Genomic DNA, 18,136 nt, shown 5'->3' with positions numbered 1-18,136 from the left:
TGCCCTTAATTAAATCTTGTGAACTCAGGGACACCTTCCCTATCTACAAGAAAATTTTAGACAATTCCAATGCCATTCTGGTGTTGCAGCATGAGAAACCTGGTATCTCTCCTTTTATCATTTACCAATTACTACTACTCCACGATCAATTTTCTATTAAGAGCATGATCCTAACTCACTGTATCCAAACTGTTATGACTTATGGAAACAATGTGGTGGTATTAAGCTCCCATTACCCCTCAGTATAAATAATTAAAAAGATCAATCTTTTGTACAACTGTCCAGATTGAGGGGCTTCCACCAAGCTTCTTTTAAATGAACACAAAATAATCTGTTAATAGTAATACAAACCATATCCTTAAAACAAGTGGAAAAACTGGTTAACAACTAAACTATTATCCAGAATTGGAACTCTCACCTTAATCCCAACACAAATGATACAGTCTTTGTAGAGGGTTTTTATTTTTAAAGGACAAAAGAAATAATCTTGCTGGTCATGGATGTGAAAATAATGGAGAATGTAATAACTGCTCAGTCCAGTGGGTATTTTTCCATTCGCAAAAATCAAACTGTGATAGCTCATGACTAGATGGAAAATCTTCAGTTTGAAATCAATCTGAATTTGATCCTTTAGAGAAAAACAGTCACAGTTCAACTTTTCAAGGCTTATAAAAAGTTATCAAAAACCATTATCAGGTTCCCAAGAACTTCTGCTGACAGAAAGAAAGACAGACTTATAGCTCCAGAAATTTATTTCCTTACTGACCATTTCTATTTTCATAAATTTAGGTGAAGTACAAAAAGAGATGCTTGAAAATCAGTAACAGAAGCCCACAAAGCTTTTCAAGGCCAGATTTCCCAGCAGTCACCATAATCTCCATCTGTCATTTTCCTAAAAGCTTTGCTCAACTTTTCTTCAAAGTCACTTGACTTTCTATTAATAGGTAGAGTAAAGCACATGAACTGTTGACCTCAGTTTCCAAGAGATCATATAGTAATCAATCCAGAAAATTTCCAAACTGTTCCAGATCTTCCAGTTTTTCCAAATTTTTATTTATAGACAATGCATTCCCAACAACATTCATTTCTCAATTACTTTATACTCATTTTTATCACAATGAGTTATCATCTCAAACTGCAGATTTGTATTAATAACTTATATATGTTTCAATCACATTCACATCTACCTTGTAGATACCATTCTGGTCTAATTTAAAAAAATACTTTTTATTGTAGTAAATGGAAATGCTCATGAACTTTCAGATGCAAAAATGGATTGATTTTTGATAAGTGAATGTTCTCTCCTCCAGTCTAATTCTTGTAGCACCCAAATCTAGTTATGGCATTGGGTCTACTTCCACCTGCACTGTATTATACCTCCATTTGTTCTCCTCAGTTTATGACTGAAAGATTACCATCACTAAGAAAATTTGCATCTCACCATTCACCAGTCCCAATGAAAGGCTTTTAACACCCCTTTCACTTAGGACAGAAACTAGTTTGTTCCATTTATTCACATCAACTTTGACCTCAGGCTGACATTTGAGAAACCTTGAGTATGACATGTATTGTGGTTCTAAAATGCTTATAAGTGTTGATTAGCAATAAATAGGTGGATAAAAAAAAATCACCAACATGATGTGTAGAAGGTGAAACTTGAAGTATAACATCAAGACAAAACTATGTAAGCTGATTAGGGCAACAGCATGACCCAATAGCTGGTAGTTTTACAAACAGGTGACCACCAACTCTTCCCTACTCCCCTAACTTCACATCAACCTCCTAGCTGGTCTAACAGTACTCCCCAAATACAGTACATTTGCCCTCTTCATGAAATAATCAGGGGATGGGGTGGAGAAGGGAGATACAGACAGGTGAAGTGCCAACAGGCTAGCTACTTTTTGTTCCCTTAACTATGCTGTCACCTGTTCAGCTCAAACAAATTCTACTTCTCATCAACTGCGACATCCAACTTAACACAATTACTGATCTGAGCAATGATTACACTCAAATTACTTCCTGCTCTATTCTAATGTACCAATTAATATATCAGAAAAGGGAGTGACATAGCGGTAATGTCACTGCACCAATCATCCAGAGGCTCAGCTAATGCTCCAGGGACATGGGTTCAAACTATACTACTGACAGTTGGTGGAAGTTAAATAAATCTGGAATTGAAAGCTCATCTCAACATTGGTGATAAGACCACAGATTGTTCATTCATGTTCTTTAGCGAAATATAACTACAGTCCTGACCCAATCTGGCCTTAATGGAACTCAAGATGACACTTAACTGCCCTCTGAACTAGAACTGCAAGCACCTCAGTTCCAGGTGAATTAAGGATACCTAGCTAATCACACCTACGTTTCATGGAAGAATGATGAGAAAAATGTAATTGTTTGATTTTTGCACATATTTCAATATTTTCCCCAGAACATAAACTACTAAAAGGAGGAAGGTATTTAGGAATAATATTAATTTTCAAAATAAATTATCTTGTTAAGGATCTCAAAAACAAAACTTGATAGTGAAAAGATATCCAACGAATCAGCATTACTCAAGCGGTTTTAGCTAAATAATTCATTATACAAACTTAGAAATTCAACTTTAACCAGGTATTTTTGAGAACTATTTTTGAAATTTGAAAAATGATATTAACCTGAGGGTAGTCATCCAGACAGCAACATCCAAAAGGCTCCTCAGTTAATTTATATTTTGTGCCCCTTCAGGAATTCATATTTGTTTGCATCTTCCTTTATCAACAGATTCATTTCATATAGCTCCTCTAATAAAATTATGGATGTTAGTTTACACAATCTCAAGTACATGTTACAAACAAAAATTAAAATTGTACCATTTAGTTACATGCCCAGATCTAATAAATTTCAGATGACCTCAATGACACACTGACAATGATATTTCATGAATCTTCAAGGGATCTAGTTTAACTGTTGACCACTTTTCCACACAAACCTGAACACATTTTAATCAAATAATTTGATTCTAAGAGAATGTGGTTAGATTTACAGGTCCTGTTTCACAATTAAAAACTTACCAAGAGTTTACTGCCCACCTGTGTGGAGAGAACAGAAGAAACATTTCTAGAGGCATGATACTGTAGACTTCTTCTCTTCCATACTGAGCAGATATAGTAAAGGAAATTGTGCATTTACAATATGGACAGTGTCGTTGGAATTATCACACTTGTGGCCTAACTATGTTCAGATTACTTTTAAAAATATTAAATATCTCAATGCAGATTATATATTTTAAAAGTGAAAGCACTTAAATTGCAAAACCAAACCTTTAAGAGTATGCCTCTCATATCACACTTACAATCCAGTTCTCTTCAGCATTTTTGTGGTGCAGCACTCTATATGATGCATCATCTGACGATACTGTGTTGTACAAAGGCTTATTGTTTGCAAATATTAATGCATAGCAGTTTAAAAAAAAAAGGAGGCACTGAAATTAGTACCTGGTATACCTCATCTAAACATTATACACTATTGCCTCAAAGCCATGCAAGGAATTTAACTCAAACCGGAGGTGAGATTTTGTGGCACTTCCAGAAAACACTTTTCTTTAAAAAAGTACTCCTGATTTTGATATTACTTTGTAACCGATGTATATTTTGCTTACATTTCCATTTTTACCTTTTGAAATATAAAGTTGAAATTTTCTTCATTAAATAACTCATCTAAATATTTCACATCAATGTAGTTTAATCTGTATGGCTGCTGATGTGACAAGTACTGAACATTAGGGATTACATAGATAACTCAATTTGCATAAGATGCCTAGAATGTTTCCAAGAGAAAGTATTTCCTGTAAAGTTCAAAAATGTTCCAAACAGAATTATAAAATTTAAGTGAGACACATGCAACTGCAATATAATGACCTTATTAAGTGGAAACCTTTGGCTTAGCAGTGGTGCACAGTATTTGCATAGACAAAAAAGTCAACAGCACATTCAGCAACATTTTCACAGCAAGAGTATGTATTTGTGCAACATGAAATTCTTCATTGGGGTTGAGTAAACAATCAACAAAATCCACGCAATTGGTTCTGAACTTAATCTTATGGGAAAAAAGTACCTCATGTCTCCAGGTCACTTTAAATAAATAGGATTATCAGAATAGAATTACTGCCAGAGTTCAGGGTCTAAACTAGGTTTGTAGTCGTGAACATTAGTGAAGATGAGAACATGTATGATGTCTGCAAACTTTAAAACAATAATTTGCCATCTCCATACTATATAGAGTAACAGTCTCTTAAAAAGTCAGAAACAAAGACAATACTTTGGTGAACACTTTCCAACACAACCCAACATCTCTATTTTGTTCCTTAGAGATTTTACTTCATTATAGTATTCAAAAGAATACCTATGCACTTGTTCTCATGGTTTTTGCCACCCATGATGCCCCTTATTCTTCAAATCCCAGTGTACAACCTGTCACCTGACCCTCAGCAACATAATTTGGCATTAAAATCTCTCTCAAAAGAACACATGCATCAGTATTTTAAAAACATTGGCTACAGACCAAAAATGGCTATAATAAAATAAATCTTGAAGGAACAAACCAGAATTTAAAATAAGGAGGTTTTTTTTAAGTGCCCTTGTTAGGAAACCAATATAAGTTGTTATTTTTAGATGCTGGTATACTTCTTTCCCTGTTACACAAGTTCTTACACAACCACATGCAGTACATTTATAGCTAAGGATGTACAGTTTGGGGGAAAAAAAGCTTTTTCTCTTAACATTAAAGTAAATTTAGCATTCATAGTTTATTGTTGTCCAACCACGCCAGTTCCGATTTCAACATGGCAAAACAGATCAGCCTTTTTTTGCTGCCAAAGATCAGACCTCAAATGTGACTTCTATTTGGTATCCAAACTTTCCATGATGCACGTCAAACCAGAAGAGTCCAATCTACAGGCTTCTCAGCAAAGTAATACCAATTACTCCATCAGAAACTTTGCTTCATTCATCATCCTCCTCCTCATCTTCCTCACCATCTGAAAGAGAGGTGCATGGTCGTATCTGCCGATAACGATCTAACCATTTCTCCACCATTTGTGTAACCAATGGATGGTTGCGCCGGCGAGAGCTCCTTTGTTGTGCAACAAGAACTCCACCCTCAGTGACACAACAGTCGAGCCATTCCCTTAGTAGCTTCTCCTGCTGGTCCTCATTACCGATCTGTAAAAGAAAAGGAAGCTTCAGCAATTTCAATCAATTTAAAAGTCAACAACAACAGGGCTATTAGCAATGCCTCGAATCATTCATCAGGTAATGGCCAGGGGCAAAAGAAAAAGGTAATTGGGCTCTACCATCTTTTTAAGCCTCAAGCTTCTGTCAAGGACCTTCACAATGCACTTTGGGTTCTATAGTATAGGATTGTGCAGCAGTAAGAGACAGAGAACCAGTCAGGCCATCAAGTTTCTGCCAGTACTTTCAGAGAGCAATCCAATCAGTCTAACCATCCTGCCTCTCAACCTGTTCTGTCCCATTTTGTTTCTCCCAAGAATTAAATTTCCTTCTGAACACTATATTCAGCATGAGAAGCTAAAAATTGTTTTTCTATTTTTTAGGGTAAGTCTGGATTTTAAAAGGTCTATCTTTTTGCTTGTGGGGAACCTTCTTGAATCTCAATTACTCTTTTACCAGATGATGCAGTAACATAGCAACAATACCTTCTGTATGAGTTTACAGATTGTTCATTTAGACTCAGAGGCAGAATTAAATATTTCAACAATATCCACAATTATTAACCCTCTTTTAAACTTGACCCTACAATATACAAGGAATGCATTAATTTCCTCAACAGTATTTAAATTGGCCCAAGGAACAAATCAGTAGAAACTCTTCCAAAATAACTATCTTATATACACAAAAAAATCACCTAAAACCACCTTCTACATAAGTTGTCACAGCTAATGCGTTTTCATTGCACATGCACCAAGCTGGAACATCAACAAATACTTAAGCTATTTACTGCAACTCAATCCCAGATTTAAACTGAACAATTGACAGTGTTCATTTATATTAAATCCACTTTTCCCATAAAGTATCTCCAGAATTTATTATTTTCATTCATAACTTCAGTGATTAAATTTTCCTGGCTCTCAGTTAGTTGAGTATCTTTTGCGGATGCCCAGAATCTATATCAGCAGTTGCCCTGTAATTGAGCAAGCCAGATAGGATTTATGATTGGAGGGACCATCCGAGAGGAGATGACGGGCAGTGTGGCTCAGGTTCAGGCTCCCAAAGGCCTGAGGCCCAGTGATTAAGACAGTCTACACCATCGTCTCCTGGGTCCTGTACCAGGTCACAATACCTAATGCAATAAAACTCAAACCCATGTACAGCATTTTTATATTTAAGCGACACTGTCTATCCAATTAATAGCAACTTTGAACATTAAACAATAGGAAATAATATTTATCTTTAGGAACCTTCATATTTATTAACAATTTCCTGTTTGTGAGTTTTGACAAGATTTGTAGCTCAGGTTGAGGTCCTGGATGCAAGTTTGCTTGCTGAGCTGGAAGGTTCGTTTTTAGACGTTCCATCAACATACTAGGTCACATCAGTGAGCCTCAGGATGAAGCCTTTTTTTAAATGACATTAATTTTGTTTGTCATCTGTACAGGTTCTCAAATTCATTAGCTGTTGTTTTAGTCTGTTGGTGGGTTTGTAGGCTACTATGATGCCAAGAGATCTGAGTAATCTGGCAGTCATTTCCAAGATGCCTTTAATGTAGGGGGAGAGTGGCTATGGTTTCTGGACATGTTTTGTTGCTTGTTGGGGTTTGTTGCTGAGAAATCGGCAGACTATGTTAATTAGGTACCCGTTCTTTTTGAATACACCATATAGGTGATTTTCCTTTGCTCTGTATAGTTCCTTTGTGCTGCAGTGCATGGTGGCTTGCTGAAATAATCTTCATCTGGTGTCTCACTGAAGATGTTACTTAGTATGATGATGAAATGTCTGAAAGCGAACCTTCCAGCTCAGCGAGCAAACCTACATCCAAACTTTGTTTTTGTCACCAAAGCAGGACCAGTGCTACAGCCTTTTTATCTTGAAAACTCAAGTAAGTTTTTAAAAATCATTTTATCTTTTTAATTAATTCAGTTAGAGAAGGAAAGGGTGCATTTACTTTCAAGAGAGCGGGAACAGTGATGTTACATACGTGACAATTCCAAGGATGATATAATGCAATTGACCAGTTGAGATAAGAATGAAGTTCATGAATTTTTTTTTAAAATGCCAAATCAAACCAATTACTGAAATTAATTATAATTATTGCAGTATAGCTGATCATTTCTCTGTCACAATTTAAATTTCTGAAATACACATTAAGGTTCGACTATCAACTTCATCCATTTATAAAACCCAGCTGCAGGTTATGATTAAGCTTCAGTTTCTGCCATCTCCAATGGGATGTTACTTATTCCCTTCCCTCCCTTGTCAGAATTTCACATGGACCATTCCCTCCAAGACACCCTGGCCCATTCCGCCACTCCCAACACCCACACGGCACCTTCCAATGCAATCACAGAAGGTGCCACACACCCATTTACCACCTTGCTGTTCAAGGCCCCTAACATACCTTCCAGTACCTACACTGCACTCCATCTCGTCTACTATATTTGCCGTTCACAATGTGGTCTCTTCTACTTTGTAGATTGGGCGACTGCTTTACTGAACACCTATGCGCTATCTATAAAAATGACCACAAACCACCAGCTGCCTGACAGACCAGCACAACACTCTGCTCCCTGGCCAACATTTGTACCTCAGGCCTGCTGCGGTGCTCCAAAGCCCAACAAAAGCTAGAGGAACAATGTCTCATATCCCACCTAGGTGCCTTACAACCTTCAGGACTCATTATCAAATTTAATTTTAGAGCATGAACAACACTTTACATGTCTATTATCCATATCCACACTCCAGGTCCTGTCATTACATGGTTGCTCACAACATAGCCAAACTATTTTCACCCACTCATTGTCTTCATAATGATCCATCTAGCTTCTACCTTGGTTTACTATCAACAATCTCATATCTGTCTGACCTTTCTTGCCTCTCTCTGACCAGTCTCCACCTATCCACACACTCCATCATGCCACCCTAAGTCATCAGCATTAATACCATTCTTTCCCAGCTGCTCAGTTTGGGACTCCAAACATTTTCTTCATAGATGCTATCTGGGCTGTTGAGTTTCTCCACAATTTGTTTTTAATGTTTAAACTCATGATTATTCATCAAAATGTCCATAAAAAGTAATCTGCCTTTTGTTCATTAGCTGAAACCCAAATCTAGTGATGGTACTTATTTACAATAGCCCAAAGTAATATAACATAAACCTGTTAACATTGCATAAACTTAAGTTAGATGTCAGGATTCTCTAATACATTCTAAATCAAGTATTCCAGGTTAACAAGAACAGACAAAAATGGAACACAATGCAAAATTATTTCAAAACAGACACTAAATGTATATGTACCTCATGAGCCGAAAGGAAGTGTATGTGCAATAACTTCCTCTCACTGTCCACCAGTGGCAAAAAGGTAATGTTGACATCATCATCTGTATTTAGGTTGGCGCCAGCACCTCGATTGTCATAGCCAACATTTTCCATCGCGACCAGTGCGGAGAAGTGGCCCCTAGTGTACCCCAGAGCAATAGGGCTTTTCCAACAGAAACTCTGTTCCCAAAGCAAAGGCAAGTACACACCTGTGAAGAGGAGTATCATATTAGTGGGCTAACTTGAAAGTTATTAACAGTGATCCAATAACTTTCACCATAAATATTGGAATAATTGGTCTCTAATGTCATGCACTCATATTTGTTTTTAACCACTGATAACGTGTGCCATCCTTCATTATTACCATGTATTTATACAACTCCCTACACTTTGCTCATTTACTGGAGGATCTTAGGGTGCATCTATTCATATTTTTATTGTTTCATTGCCTTCCTAACAGAATACAACTTTCAAAATGTAATGTTTGTGACTTGCAATTCTCACCCCCACACACATCTTTGAGAAATGCCAAACTGTTCTTTAGCACTCCTACTTACATAGCTGAAAAATATGTCTGGACACAAGGTCAAATTCCTAATGGACGTGGTGTTGCCAGAAGGAAGGGTTGCAAATGTAACTGATGTTTATAATCAGGTCAAATAAACCAATCAAAATGTTACAGTGACTATTTACACCCTGTTCTCAGGACTAAATTACAATGTTTGGCATATGTTCTATTCTAAGCTAGCTAAGCAACTTGCTTGAAATCTGTTTGAAAAAAACTGATGCAAAGATTAATAGTACCCAAAACAGCAACTACACATTTAAAAGGCTTAGATTTATGCAAGATTTATGCGCATGCACCCATTGGGTATTAACAGTAAGAGTAGCATGCTGATTTGTATAACGCACATTGTATTAAAAAAAAAATCAACAAAGTAGAAGAGGAAACATTTTTATTACTAAATGTGACAAATATATACATTATTACATTATAATGACAAATGTTAATTGCTTTTATTAAAAATGTAATTATTCACTAATATAAATAAGGAAACTTTCAGTTAAGTGATCTTTCTAGAATTCTGTGGTTATTAACTAATCTACAATATTATTATTTTGAACCCACTACAAAATAAGGAGTTGTCTCAATTTCTAAAAGAGTGAGGGACGTGAATAATGGGAAGTTCTGTTAATGTACAAAACTGATTAATGCTCAAGGAGCCAAAAGGTAGCACCCGAGCAAGAGACTGGTAAGACAGACAGTACAGCCATCCGCACTTATTTAATGCTACCCTACATTGGGAACATTTTTGCAATCCAGAACAGAGTTGGCATCAATAATATTTCCAGTGAAGTTGATTGACTGGTTCTACATCAGAAGAATGTTGCATAAACCCACTATCCCTCAAATAAATTGTTGCATAGTTGTTCTTCTCGGAATCCAGCTAGCAATAGACAAACCAAGTTTTCTGATTGATGAGCTAAATATCTTAATTTAAAATTACCTTCAGAAGTGAGATTTTATGTATGAGCAGATCAGTTCTGCGAGAGTTGCCCTGATCTTAAACCATTAGTCCAAATCAACCATTACACAAAATATTTGATAATTTCTGGCTAAACAACTCATCAAATACCATTTTTTTTTGGACAACTGAGTGTAGTATTGAAACAACATCTAATACCTGTCTTTATGACTCTCATGTTTAACTACAGAAAAGTGCATTAATGACTGTATCATTAACCTCATTGTCCTCAAAACTCAATTTTACTAAAAACATATTTGTTAGGAGAATGTTAGTCATCTTGAAGTTTTAGATTTCTCAATAGCGCAATCAATGAAGTACAAGATAGATATACCACTATTGCAAGGCAAAATACATTCCTTACAAGATCTAGTCATAATGTGAGATAAGAATGCAGGAGGAGTTGGTCAGTAGGATTTCCTCGAAGTAATGCCAGTTTTCCAAAAACTCTACATTCGAAAGTTTGGGAATAGGAAAATTGAGCCGTCAAAGATTCAATTATTTTTGCAGCCTTAAGAATTATCAGCATCAATTCATTGTCAGCCACTGTACAGCAATAATTAATTAGAGTCAAAAGGTTATTGTTTTAAGCTCCTCTTCCAAAGATAAAAAGCACAAAACCCAATCTGTTTATAGTTAGGAAGACAATGCTTGCAACAGATCACAGAACAGTTGATTTTCATATTTGTAAACTCCTTACCTTGAAATCGTGTGTACCCTAGAGTCTCACCACGAAAACTCTTGTAGTATTTCACTCCATAAACTATAATTGGTCGGCGAAGAATGTGAGCCAGAACAAAGATGTGAGTCTGTTCTAGACTGGCTCCAGGCTGAAACATGTTAAAACAATTACATATGTTAAAACACCCTATCAAAAATTGCATTACCTTTTGAATAGGACAGAAAAGACAAGATAGATTTTCAGTATACCCATTTGGAAAAAAATGTACATTTCATTATTGAATGTTTCATCTGTAAATTAAAGCCACTTATAATACAACCCTAAGCAGACGTAGCAGAAAAATTTATCAGAGTTTGCTGGAAAGAAAGAAAATATACACATTTTTGCAAAACGTTTACGCATCTGGAAGCTAGGTTGGCTGGTTTAGTAGTCTTGCAACAAACATACTATATATAAACAACATACATCACCAGCAAGCATTACTTCTTGGTAATCGGCAGAGGATTATTTTCACTGTGATCGTGTCACACAGCTAACCCTTGGTGACAACGTCAGCTTGGACACTTGATTCCTGGTATCAGCAACACCTGCTACGAAGTGAAAAACCTTCTAATGACAGCAACATATGGCAATAGGCCATACCTCATCTCAAGCATTTAAAATAACACTGCTGTAAATACTACATGGACACTTGGGGTGCTGGAAAGATCACAAAATAAAGAATCTTTTTTTAAAGAATCAGATGGAAGTTTGTTGAAATTTCAACTGGCAGCCAAAGCAATGAACAAATCAGTACTTAAATGGTTGCCTCTGGCAAAAAGCTCCCTTAAGTTTTCATTTCTGCATTAGGGTGTCAAGTCACTTCAATTTATCGATTCTGACATGTCCATCAGACTTTTACAAAAGACAATTCACATTACTTGGTTATAAATTTGTAGCAAGTAAAACAAGAACATGACTAAGCATAAGCTGTGACATCTGGGGATGCCCTAAGTATCTGATATGAATGAGTGGCATATACAGAGCTATCCGTCCAACCTCAATTTTAATATTATAGAGAACAACTATAGGCAACTCCATTTTAATGTAGATCACTTATAACAAATTTATTCATACTAACTACTTTGGGTTCCAGTCATTTCCCATACAATACACAGTCTGTTCTGATAACACAATAGTGCCATTCCCGTGCGATCCCGCATTATAACAAAATCGCATAATAGCAGCACCATTTTAACCAATGGGACTGGAATATGTTGTAGCCAACACAAGTATGATAAGTTTGCGTTCTATGAATAATGGTCTAAATTCTTCAAGCACGTTATAGCCAATTCGCATTAAAGAAATGTGTATTACAGCAGAATTGATTCTTCTTTGGAACTGCAAATTATCCCTCACCAAATCTTCCATAATGTTTGCTTTTTCTTTCTATCCTGGGATGTAGGAGTTGTTGGCTAATGCCAGCATTTAATGCCTATCCCTCATTGTGCTCAAGATGGTGATGTGAGCTGCCTTTATTAATTGGTGCAGTCCATTTGGTATGGGTACATCCATAACGCTGTTCAGACAGAAATCCCAGAATTTTGACCCTATCAGGGTGGAGGAATGGAAAATATAGTTCTATGCCAAAATGGTAAGTGCCCTGATAAGGGAAAACTGCAGGTAGCTTTCTCAACCATATGCTGCCCTGGTCTTCCAAAGTGGCAGACATTACAGATTCTGAAGATATTCTGAAGATATGTATTCGTTGGAGTTTAGAAGATTAAGGGGAGACTTAATAGAGACGTACAAAATAATACATGGCTTGGAAAAGGTGGATGCTAGGAAATTGTTTCCGTTAAACGAGGAGACTAGGACCCGTGGACACAGCCTTAGAATTAGAGGGGGTCATTTCAGAACAGAAATGCGGAGACATTTCTTCAGCCAGAGAGTGGTGGGCCTGTGGAATTCATTGCCACAGAGTGCAGTGGAAGCCGGGACGCTAAATGTCTTCAAGGCCGAGATTGATAGATTCTTGTTGTCTAGAGGAATTAAGGGCTACGGGGAGAATGCTGGTAAGTGGAGCTGAAATGTGCATCAGCCATGATTGAATGGCAGAGTGGACTCGATGGGCCGAATGGCCTTACTTCCACTGCTATGTCTTATGGTCTTATAATTTTGAGGGAGATGTGGAAAGGTGCTACATTGCAGTTGATCAATGGCGATGGGAATGAATGTTAAAGATGGTACATATGGTACTAATCAAGATGGCTGTTTTGTTCTGGATGGTGTCAAGCTTTACTAGTATGGTTGGAGCAACACCCATCCATAAATATGCCATTAAATGACTAACTTGTGCCTTTTAGATGGTGGACAGGCACTGGGGAATCGGGAGCAGAATTTCACCACAGAATTCCCAGCCCAAGACCTCATCTTATAGCCACTGCATTTAGATGGCTGCTCCAGGTGTTCCTGGTCAATGGTAAACCTCAATGTTGACAGTGGGGAATTTAATGATGATAAAGTTATTGAATGTCAAGAGAAGACAATTAAAAGTTCTTTATTGTTGGAGATGGTCACAACCCAGTGCCTTTGGCACAATGTTATTTGCCAATCACCAATCCAAGCCCGGAGTGTTGTTAAACATTATTGCCTTTGGACAAAGATTGCTTCAGTATCTGAGGAGCCACAAATGGTGCTGAATGTTACACATTAAACATTGCAGCATCTGACTCTATGACACAGGGGTGGTCACTGATGAAGCAGTTAAAGATGGTTGGACCAGTGCTGTCTTGACAATGTGATGACTGGCTTCCAACAAACAAATCATCTTCCTCAATGATGGGTTTGAATCCAACAACAAAGTATTTCCCCCATTCCCACTGCCTCCAAATTTGCCAGGGCTTCACCTCTGGGGCTCTTTTATTAATTTTGGACTCAGGCTGAATAAGGTTCAAAGTCAAAACCTGATGGAACCTGAATTGCCAGTAAACAGACTGTTGCTGCCGCCTATGTGCTGCTTGATAGCATGGTCAATTACATATTCCATTCCTTGGATGATATTATGTAGACTGACGGGAGTGCAACTGGCTAAGTTGGAGTAGTCTGCTTTTTGTAGATAAGACAAACCTGGGCAATTTTCCATAGTTCCAGACAGATACCAGTGTTTTAGTACTGCAAGAGCTTGGCTAGGAGCAACACTGCATCTGAAGCATAGACCTTCAGCACTTCTTCAAAAATGTTGTCAGGACCCACAGCCTTTACTGTATCCAGTGTCTTCATGTGGTATCAAGAAACAGCTGGCGCGAATCAAATTGGGTGAACACTGGCTTTTAATGTGGGAAACCCAAGGAGGCAGAGATGAATCATCCATTCGACACTTCTGGTTGAAAATGGATTCAAATGCTTCAGTTTTCTTTTTGCATTGATGTGTAGATGTCCCCATCATTGGGCTTGGGGATGTGTGAAAACATCTCCTTTAGGAGTTTAGTTGTATAATTCTGCACCACATCTAGCTGTGAATGGTGGTGCACAATGTAACAAGTCAAAGATAGTGATGTAACATGAATTTCAATAGCTCACATTATTTATCAAGGTAACAGCAAGATGAATGATCATCATCAACTTTGTCTCAAGTTGTGGCATTTGTTCACAATCAGCTTTGCAAAAAGAGTGTCCCGGCGCCTATCAGATAATGTGAAACTTCCGTATTTGTGTAGTAGTCAGTTCTTCTGTAACACTATGGCTGTATTCTTGTGAATACCTGTGTTATTTTGCTTTATATTACTTGATACTTGGCAAAACGTTTACAATTTGAAAGCCTAGCCCAAGTGTATAACTTCACACTACAATCAGCAGAGTTTTTTCAGAAGTAGTTTTCAAATAGATGCAGTTATTAGAAAACACTGAAATCTTGATATCAAATAAATCTATTTAATACCTTATACAATTCCCCAATACTTAAGAAAAAAATGTTATGTCTTATCCCTTGAAGTTACCAACAATTCACATTAGCAACTGGATTTATTAGCTGAATTTCCACCTATGCTGGAAGACCAAAGTAATTTCAACATGCTAATATTTGAATGCACATTTTAAACAAACACGGATATAATTTATTTACTCAGAGTAAAGCTTATAACTGATCAGTGATTTATAGCTAGCTACACAACTGGTGTACCTAACGCAAGTTATCCAAAACTTGTCAAACATTTCAGTTATCATGTTGAAGAACAATTTGAAAAAAGTAGTTAAAAGAACAAAAGCAGTTAAAACACTGTTCCATTGTTTGTAGATTTGTCCAGAGTTTATGAACTATGATATTCCTGTCCTCAGATCAACTGCAATCCTGTTCTACCCACAGCATTATTAGATGCTCATATTATTCAGAATTCTATGAAGTCTTCCAGTATTCCTAGCAGTTTATTAATGAAACAATTCTTCTAAAACAAGATTAATTTCATGCCTTTGAGTTATAATCATTTCATTTGCACAAATATATTTATCCACAAGGTCCTATAATTATTATCATGGCAAATACATTAATACTCAACATTATCCATTAGTGCAAAATTGATATAATTTATGGTTTTAGTTTGAAACAAATTCTGTTTCTGTATCTTGGAATTCTGAAAACATTATGCATAAAATCAAATTTGACCATTAATTCTATAGTTACAGTCCAATTGTCAGAGTGATTGCCTCAATAGTTAACTGTAGAACTGGATTAAATAGATAATTACGGCTTCGTTTCTGAAAAATGAAAAACAGGTCTGAAAGGTCTTCCCATTTTAATCTGGATGCAGGAGCTCTCCTACAGACAGCACCCAGTCCAAAAAAGACAAACAGTAGTTTAATGCAAAATTATACACCCAAAATAAAAATCTACTTAAAGATCTCTGAAGACAATAGAAAATTCACTATTTACCTGACTGGCAAGGGAAAGAATGAATGCCCAGTCCTCCTGCCACTGCTCTTCTCGCAGTGAGAAATGTAACCCAAAACTCTGGGAGTACCAAGACTCCCATTCTTTCCAGCGTGTGTAAAACCTGACAGGGCAAAAAATAATTTCACGATGATAAGTTTTTTTCCTTTCATGCATGGTTTTCAGTTAATCTACAAAATGTGAAAAAGGTTAAATACCCTCCCACTATGACAGCCTATGAATTGCATGCATTGTATGTAATGGAAACTAGAGTTTTCCTGGAACAGATGCCCAACTACAACTGAAGAAATAAGGCGACAGTTAATAATTTACAGTTAGAAGAATTAGAATGCTCTGGAATATACAGAGAAAGGATGGCACTGGACATTAGCATCTAAATAGCACATTAGCTCATCCAAGTAGTGTCAAAACGTTAAAAATTGCTTTTAAAAAGTTCAATCACATCTGTAAGTAAACATGGCTCAGGTTTTTAAAAATATCTTTCACAGGATGAGTGTATCAGCGGCTAAGGAAGATTTTGTTTTACATATACCAAATCATCCTAGAGAAAATTAAAGTGATTGTGCACCAGCTTTGTGAACCACTGAGGTCTTTCTGATGCAGGTACAAAACAATACTATTGAGAAGTGAGTTCCAAGACCCGGTGACAGTGAAGGAGCAGTGATACACTTCCACGTCAGGACACATGCATTTTGGAGAGAAGCTTATAGGTGACAGCATCTCTGTAAGTTGCGACCCTTATCTTTCTAGAGCAGAGGTTATAGGTTATGGAGGTGCTGTCAAGACTGTGATGAATTAAGGGAACATCACGAAGAGAAGAAAATTAGATACTGTCTGGTTGGAGATTAGTCAATACCCAACATTTTTGAGATAGAAATGTTTCTTTTGCTTCAGTTAAAGCCTGAATGTTATCCAAGTCTTGTTGCATATGGACATCGCTTTGCACAAAATTTATGATAATAAAGTTGATCAGTTTGTTGCAAAATAATCAGGAAGGAATATCAACCATATCCCAAGGAAACTTAAGTGTTTTATGACTTTTAGCATCTACTAGAATAGGCAAGCGGGATCCTAGTTGAATTGCTCAACCATATAACAGATTTTTCAACAGTGTAGCATTACCTTAACACTGTATTTAAATATAAAATTACATAATGTTCTCAGATGCTGGAGTAGGAATAGATCACAACATTTTGGTTTGAAGGAATCAGTGCCAGTACAGAGGTGAAAGCAATTTGAATCATTTTTATATTTCAATTTTTTTGAGCCACACTGTATGATTATCAAATCCAATTCCAAAATTTGAAACACTTGCAGTTTTAGATGGTTAATATCAAGTATATTTCAGAGTGCAGTCCAATGTATGGAAACCACTGCATGGAAACCCAATTTGTTCCAGCAGTTCACCCAATTCCAATATACAGAAAAGTGTTCGAATTGAAAGCAAGTTGAAAATGATACCAGAACAGAGGACATGGAGGAGTAAACCATTGAGCCTGCTCCATCAATTGGGAAAATCATGGTTGATCAGGTGATCTTGATTCTATTGTCATCTCTGCCCTTATAAACGCTGTCCAAAGCTTTTGGGGAGTGGGGGGGGGAGAAACGCATGTATGTGCGCATATCATTTTAAAAGGGGGCCTTTTTATTCTTAAACAGTATCTGTAATGTTGGTCTCTCCTCAAGGGAGTGTATCACTATGTTAAAGAGCCCTCCCCACCTCCAGAATTTTGCATCTTTCAATAAAATTACCTGTCAACCAGAAACTCCAATGGATAAAGGCCCAACTTTTCAACTTAGTGTCATAAGAGAAGGTTCTTTATCAGAGTAATAAGGCATATTAATGTTCTGTTATCTGCAATCAAATTCTCTTCCAAATAACAAGACTAAAACAGTACACAGTACTCCAGATGCAATCTCATCAAGTCTCTGCGTAAAACTGCAGTAAACTTCCAAATTTTAGTATTCCATTTCCCTTGCAATAAATACCAAAATTTCCATATGCTTCTTAACACTTGCTATACATGTATACTAACCTGCTTTGTAATTCATGTACGGAGCGATCAGAGTGTCCTGGTACAACTGAGTTCTGCAGTCTCTTTTCACTTAAATTGTATACTATTTTCCTATTCTTTCTGCAGAAGTGGAGGTCATGCTCACGTTATTGCACTTAATATGTCAAATATTAACTTATTTCCTTTTGAAAATCCTCAACTCCACAAAGGCAGGAAGGCAAATGATCAATCTTGGTGTCATCAGCAAACATAGCCAACACATTCAACCAAGTCATTGATATTGTTGAGGATCCAGCACTGATACCTGTGGCACTCTACTAGTTATACCCTCAGATTTATTTATTTGTATTCTCTGCATTCTGTTAAGCTAAGCAATCCAATATGCTAATACATTTTCCCCTACATTACGAGCCCCTACATTAATGTCACTGCCTTCCACGTAGCACGTTAAATG

General features: G+C 36.8%; 1 protein-coding gene across 3 annotated transcripts in view; it reads right to left on the bottom strand.

Annotated features, from left to right (window-relative positions):
* Positions 1-3,708: 3,708 nt before the first annotated feature.
* The window catches only part of LOC122561150 (ubiquitin thioesterase ZRANB1), a 59,623-nt gene continuing 45,195 nt past the window's right edge, over positions 3,709-18,136 (bottom strand). For all 3 annotated transcript variants that reach the window (XM_087998935.1, XM_087998936.1, XM_087998934.1), the window contains 4 exons: positions 15,650-15,770; positions 10,762-10,891; positions 8,515-8,744; positions 3,709-5,204 (listed from right to left, as the gene is read on the bottom strand). In XM_087998935.1, coding sequence (XP_087855061.1) covers positions 4,986-5,204; positions 8,515-8,744; positions 10,762-10,891; positions 15,650-15,770 — 700 coding nt within the window. In that variant the 3' untranslated portion in view covers positions 3,709-4,985. The remainder of the gene's footprint in view (positions 5,205-8,514; positions 8,745-10,761; positions 10,892-15,649; positions 15,771-18,136) is intronic.

This window comes from Chiloscyllium plagiosum, unplaced genomic scaffold (genome assembly GCF_037043375.1).
Source record: "Chiloscyllium plagiosum isolate Xiang-an unplaced genomic scaffold, Cpla_swu_hap1 HiC_scaffold_22, whole genome shotgun sequence".
Taxonomy (NCBI): domain Eukaryota; kingdom Metazoa; phylum Chordata; class Chondrichthyes; order Orectolobiformes; family Hemiscylliidae; genus Chiloscyllium; species Chiloscyllium plagiosum.
This window is presented reverse-complemented; position numbering and strand designations above follow the sequence as displayed.